At 37.0% G+C, this 6754-nt stretch overlaps 1 protein-coding gene across 1 annotated transcript; it reads left to right on the top strand.

Annotated features, from left to right (window-relative positions):
- Nucleotides 1-1162: 1162 nt before the first annotated feature.
- LOC112517875 (auxin response factor 18) lies at nt 1163-6008 on the top strand. The gene is made up of 6 exons (XM_025125248.1): nt 1163-1344; nt 1430-1510; nt 1633-2806; nt 4463-5262; nt 5399-5464; nt 5673-6008. The coding sequence occupies exons 3-6, from the start codon at nt 1715-1717 to the stop codon at nt 5752-5754; spliced, it is 2040 nt and encodes a 679-aa protein (XP_024981016.1). The 5' UTR covers nt 1163-1344; nt 1430-1510; nt 1633-1714; the 3' UTR covers nt 5755-6008.
- Nucleotides 6009-6754: the final 746 nt, after the last annotated feature.

Here is a 6754-nt window from a genome sequence, read left to right as displayed (position 1 = left end):
GGATTTTTGTTTAATTATATTATGAAAAGTTGTAACTGACTAATTTTTTTATTATTTTTACATGTTTATCAACTAATATTTATTAAACATGATTTATTTATCAACTACCAACTATTTTATAAGTTAATTTACTAAAAATAGCCTAATTAAATGTTATTTGATTTGGAGGCCAAAAAAACTTAAAAAGAACTTCACATTTTTGCATGTTTTTGTTACCGTTAAATATACACATTTAGGATTCGTTTACCAAACACTTACCTGGTAAGTGTTTATCGGTAAAATTTAACACTATTATTTACTTATCGGGTAAGATTTAGTATCGTATGCAACAATTTACATGGTAAGCGTTTACCGTGGTAAGAGTCGTCGCCCTCACTTACCGGGTAAGATTTTTGGTCCTTGTCTCGCTCTTACATGGTAAGATTCTTGATCCTTACCATATTCATCCGGTAAGGTAATGTTACTTGATAATCGCTTATCCGGATAAACGTTTGATAAACGACGCTTTACTCCTTATTTAATTTTGTAATACCAAACCAACTGACAAGTTATAAGCATAAGATTAGTAAAAGCATAATATTTGAAAGGCATTTTATGATTTTCATACCAAAATAGAAAACACATAAATGTTAATGGATTGTCAGCACAATAACTCGTATATCAAATGTGGCTCCTCTTGGTTTCGGTCCTCTCTTGTCAGTCGTCTTGATGTCGACATGAGATGCTCTTTTCTTATTTTCATGGGTTACGTACGTAGTTTGAGTGAAAATCCATCCAAATTATTTAATTAATTTAATTTCACTTCAATATAGAATTTGTTTATAATATATATATATGTGTGTCTCACATGTTTATGATATAAATTGGTTTTTGATAAGTTTTAAAGATATTTATTTTTGATGGAGTTATTAAAATTGGTTGCATGTACACGTGTGTTCCGTTTTAGAAAGAGAGTAGTGGGGGGAGATAAAAGATGAAAGAAGGGGAAACAAATTTGACATTACTGGTAGGGTTGCACAGAGAGAGGAGAGTGTGGACAGGACAGTGTGTTTTAGAGAGAGAAAGTGGAATATTTTTAACTTTTGTTATGGAGGTACCTGCCATGCCTATTCTCTCTCTCTCTCTCTCTCTCTCTCTCTATATGAATGAATACTCTCCTCCATTCTGAATCTCTCCAACCGATTCGGAGGTGTTTACCATCGACGATGGAGCTGTTGTTTCGGGTTGTTGGAGAGGCGCTTAATGTGTGATTCGGAAGAGATTTTTGCAGATCGGTTTTTGTCCGAATGATGTGGACTACAAATGTATTTTGGACTTGAAACTTTATTGAAGGTGGAATTGAGGGTACACACTCGGTTTTCATTGTACTTAGGGTTTTTATTGGTGAGAAGATAATACAACCTACGGCAGGAGATCATTGTGGTTTCAGGATATTTTCAAAATTCAAGTCTCTGTACGCTCAAGGCATGCGCTACGTACTATATTCCTTTTTCTTAACCTAGCTTCCAAGGTAATTACTGTCTCCTTTCTTTATGTAACAAGTATCGTCTTCTACTATTGACTATTGAGGATGGATGATTACTGTTGTGTTTGTTTCTTCTGAATCTTCCGATGTTTTTTAACTTCCCACAGCATTTACTGAGAAAGAGAAGGAGGCGGCCTTTGATTTTAGTCATTTTCAAGGTTTTTGGGATCTAGGTAGCGGTCTGTAAGCATGAAAGAGGCAGACAAGGGTGTAAACCCCCAACTTTGGCATGCCTGTGCTGGTGGGATGATTCAAATGCCTTTGCCGAGTTCGAATGTCTACTATTTCCCTCAGGGTCATGCTGAACATACACTTACTAATGTAGATTTTAGTGGGATGCCTAGGGTTCCGGCTTTAATTCTTTGCAGGGTGATTGATGTTAAGTTTCTGGCAGACTTGGAAACCGACGAAGTCTATGCCAAGATTAGGTTGATGCCTCTAGGAAACATTGATAATGGTTACAATGGAGATGTGGATGATGGGGTTTCGGTTGGGACTCGTAACTTGTCTGAGTCTTCAGAGAAACCATCTTCTTTTGCAAAAACATTGACTCAGTCTGACGCCAACAATGGTGGGGGGTTTTCTGTCCCTCGGTATTGTGCGGAGACGATATTTCCTCGTTTGGATTATTCAGCTGACCCCCCTGTTCAAACTGTGATAGCTAAGGATGTTCATGGCGAGACTTGGAAGTTTAGGCATATCTATAGGGGGACTCCTAGGAGGCATCTTCTGACTACTGGATGGAGTACTTTTGTGAACCAGAAAAAGCTGGTTGCTGGGGATTCCATTGTATTTGTGAGGGCAGAGAATGGGGATCTTTGTGTTGGAATTAGGCGGGCTAAGAGAGGGGGCGCTGGTGGTCCTGATTCCTCATCTGGTTGGAATTCTTATTCTGGAAGCTCTGCTTCTTTCTATGGGGGGTTTTCTGCCTATTTGCGTGACAATGAGAACAAGTTGATAAGAAGTGGCAGTAATAGAAATATCAATTCCAGTGGAAGGGGAAAGGTGAGGCCTGAAGATGTTATTGAAGCCACATCCCTTGCTGCCAATGGGCAGCCATTTGAGGTTGCTTATTACCCACGTGCAAGCACTCCAGATTTTTGTGTGAAGGCTTCTTCTTTGACTGCTTCATTGAGCAGTCAGTGGTGTGCTGGAATGAGGTTCAAAATGCCATTTGAAACAGAAGATTCATCACGAATAAGCTGGTTTATGGGAACAGTATCTTCTGTTGAAGTTGCTGACCCGTTTCACTGGCCAAATTCTCCATGGCGGCTTCTACAGGTAACACATATTCTTAAAAATTGTCTCTAGAAACATATGGCTTTGATCCTATCTCTGCCATTCATTACATTCAGTTAGCATCGTGGGATTGATGTGTTAAATAGAGTTTCTAATGTGTTAAATAGAGTTTCTAATGTGTAAAGATACCCTTCTTAGTTCAGGTCTGAATTCAACTGGTTCATCCAGTCGTCTGCAAATTTATGGTTTCTTATATAATTATTGTGTCGACTCGGATTGTTAGGTGTCACAGCCTAACAGTTCACTGCGTCTTCACACCCTTTAGATACAATGGCTTCACTGATTTTTTTTTATGATACATATCCTGCCATAACTGTGTCACCATCCGGCATTAGTGATAGTTATATTGGTATGTAACATGCAAAGATGTCATGTTAAAATGATGGATACATACTAAATTACTGCTTGTAGTTGTTGGAGTCCTGATTGAACCACATGATGCCCAATGGATTTTTTTTTTCTTGTTCTTTTAGTTTTATGTTGGCAGAAAGATGCCGACTGGTTTAACATAAGATGCCAAGATAGTTGATTCCTTTAAGACAAATCTTGGTCGATAAGAAATGTATTTTTTGTATTATTGCAATCTAATGGTGGTTAGCTTGTCCTGCAGTTGAAAATTGTCATGTATGCTTTTCCTCATTTGCATAAGAATATAAATACAACATGCTGTGGTCAAATGATGGATGCTGACACAACCGATATTATATACTCTTTTGCTGGCTCTCGTCTTAGCTCCTTATAATTCCCGTAGCATTTCTGACACGAGATTGTTAGGTTTTTGTGGGATCATCGATTTTTTTTCCCTTCAGTTATCGTTTTGCTTTTTCATTTTAATTTCATCCTGCTTCCCTCTCTTTTAAAACGCCCTCAACAGTTAGTGGTGGTGCTTTCCCAGGAGCTTTTTAGATTTCAAATTCTGATCATTTTCATCCTTACTAATACTCCCTCCGGGCCTACATAAAATAATACAAGAACAAATTGACAAATGAAAGTGGTCTTATAGTCCAAAATATTACTGTACTAACATATTTGTCCTGACCAGATTTTCTCTCTCTAATCACTCGTGAAAATGATTTGTTGTACTGCTTTCGTCTTATAAAACTTGCTGTGTTATATTCATATTCTGTGAATTTCAGAATACTGTAAACGGTCTTGGGTTCTTTCAAATGGGATTACTAATGGATATCCCATATCTGTCAGTTCCTGTAGACTGTAGAGAGTTGTTGGCAACTTTATTAGTCCACCCATAAAATAAAAAACCACTCATGTTGTCAGTCTTGCAATACCTTATCTAGTACTTGTTCTTATTCTTTCCAACTTAGTTTGGTAGTAGTACGCTAGTATTTGCATGGAAAATGCACCATCTTTATGCATGCCATGATTTTTTGCTGTTAATTCGCCTCTTTCAGATAAATGAATTTAAGTTAGTTCCAACATATTGATTGCTGCTTCAGAAAAACAGAAGAAATTGAGTTTATTTTGGATGTTTGGACATCCAGGTAATGCCAACCGGATATGAATGTGAATCCTAGAACCTTGGATTTGTCCATTGAAGTTGTCGGATCTCAAATTTAGATGCAGATCTGTGCTCCATTTACACTTTCAAGTTTGATTCGTGTGTTTTTCCTCATGATGTAGGTCACTTGGGATGAACCAGATCTCTTGCAAAATGTGAAGCGAGTGAGTCCATGGTTGGTTGAACTGGTGTCAAGTATGCCAGTCATTCATCTGTCACCCTTCTCACCACAGAGAAAGAAGTTACGATTACCCCAACCCCCAGATTTACCTCAGGGCGACTATACTCTTTCGTCCTTTTCAGGCAATCCCCTTGGGCCAAGCAGTCCTTTCTGTTGTCCACCTGACAACGTTCCTGCAAGCATTCAGGGAGCCAGGCATGCTCGATTTGGGATCCCATTATTGGATCTCAACGTTACCCACAAACTGCAGTTGGGTCTTTTTCCTTCCAGTCTCAAGCACCTTGATTCACATGCTAAAGATCCTGATGACATTATTGAACAACCCATGGATGGCAAAAACGATGATATATCATGCTTGCTTACCATGGGAAGTTCTAGTCTTAAGTTGGACAAAAGTGATCACAAAGTAAAGGCACCTCTGTTTTTACTATTTGGTCAACCGATTCACATTGAGCAGCAAATCTCTAGCGACCAAGTTCCAGTGGCAAAACCTTCATCAAACAGGAATGCAAATGAATTTTTGCAATCTGGTGAGCATGGATTGAATAGTGGTCATTGCAAAGTGTTTTTGGAATCAGAGGATGTGGGTAGAACTATTGACCTTTCTGTTCTCGAGTCTTATGAAGAACTTGAGAAAACACTGGCAAACTTGTTTGGAATTGAAACATTTAACAGTTTGCCTCATGTGCTATATAAAGATTCAACAGGTGATGTCAAACGAATTGGTGATGAACCATTCAGGTATACTCTGCATCTCTTCTGGTATTTGCTGTTGACATAATACACTTTGGCATGGAAATGCGTCACCGTTGTTTAGTGCATAAACGGACAAGTCAAATTTCTCCGTGGTTTATTTATCTTTTTTCTCTTGGCACAGTGAATTTGCAAGAAAAGCTAGAAGGCTTACAATTCCGTTGGATGCATGCAACCTTGATGATAAAAGGTTAACGGCAATATCATTTCTTCAACTGTTATCTATTTGCAATTATGCTTATTTGTTGTTATTTCTACCGGCGCTTACTACAAGTAGCATATAAAATCAACCAATAGGGGGAGGCATTCTAAATGCATAATGCTATATGTATGATTCAGCAACATCTTGTTTAGCTTTAACCACTTTGTAATCTATGCCTTTTTGCTCTTTGTTGCAGAAAATGGAATACAAATCTGCAAACCGGTGAATATGGAGTGGAGTCTTCGAACCAGACGGGGCCTATGACCATATTTGCGTAGTAATGTCGCACTTGACTTTATTTTGTTAAGACAGTTGCTGGGTTATGTAGTCAAGAATGAAATCCGTGTACCGTCATATGTTGTCGTTTTTCCGGTTGGTGTAAAACACTAGATGATGACATGACATGACATGGACATGATGCCTAATATGAATTTTGGTAAAACAACATTGCCGTTACATTTGTCTTGTTAGTTTTAGGTGTCGTCAAATCAAGATAACACAAAGGCGTGACGTTGCTTTGCTTTTCTTATAAGCACATTGGCTTGGTGTTTTTGTTATTATATTTTTTTAATGCTGCATGTCCCAATTTTCGTAATAAAGTGGTGTAGGAATGCAGCAGGTGAATTCATGTTTTGTTTGTTGGTGATGAAAATTTAATGTTGCAGGTGGATATAGTAATTCAAATAAAAACAATATAGAAAATGAGAAAAAGGTCCTCTAATTACTTTGGTCTTCGAATTTTATTATTTTACTTCTTTTGTTAGTTTAAATAATTGGATTTCCATCCGACGAAACCAAACACGGGTCGGTTTAATAGAATGGTTTTGAGGGATTCATAATTTTGTAGAAAGATTTAGCATTTCATGTGATGGAATGATTTTAAGAGATTTGAATTTTGTATTAGAAATTGAAATCCTTGGTAAGTTAGGATGTAGGATTTGATTTGATTTGATTTGATTTCGTTTTTTTATAAATAATTTATGGAAACAAATTTTAAATAATTATAAACTTAATCAAATTAACTTTCTATTAATTGATTATTACAGAACAAATGTTTAAACATATTTTCAAATATTATTACATACAAATCCTAAGAAATTACATGAAATACAATAAACCTCATGGGATTTCTAAATCCAATGTTTGTTGGATTTTAACAAAATCCCGGCATTTCAAATCAAAGCAATCCTTCAAATCAAACATAGTGATTGGAATGAAATTGAATTACAAATACCACTAAATCCTATCCAATCTAAAAGAATGTTTGGTGTGTAGATC

Source organism: Cynara cardunculus (assembly GCF_001531365.2).
Source record: "Cynara cardunculus var. scolymus isolate 2C chromosome LG 1, CcrdV1, whole genome shotgun sequence".
Taxonomy (NCBI): domain Eukaryota; kingdom Viridiplantae; phylum Streptophyta; class Magnoliopsida; order Asterales; family Asteraceae; genus Cynara; species Cynara cardunculus.
The sequence above is the reverse complement of the archived record's forward strand: the minus strand, read 5'-3'. Positions and strand labels throughout refer to the sequence as shown.

Coding starts and splice junctions, on each gene's coding strand:
- LOC112517875 (XM_025125248.1), top strand. CDS start 1,715: ATGAAAGAGGCAGACAAGGGTGTAAACCCCCAACTTTGGCATGCCTGT. Junction 2,807..4,462: donor CTCCATGGCGGCTTCTACAG/GTAACACATATT, acceptor CTCATGATGTAG/GTCACTTGGGATGAACCAGA. Junction 5,263..5,398: donor ATTGGTGATGAACCATTCAG/GTATACTCTGCA, acceptor CTCTTGGCACAG/TGAATTTGCAAGAAAAGCTA.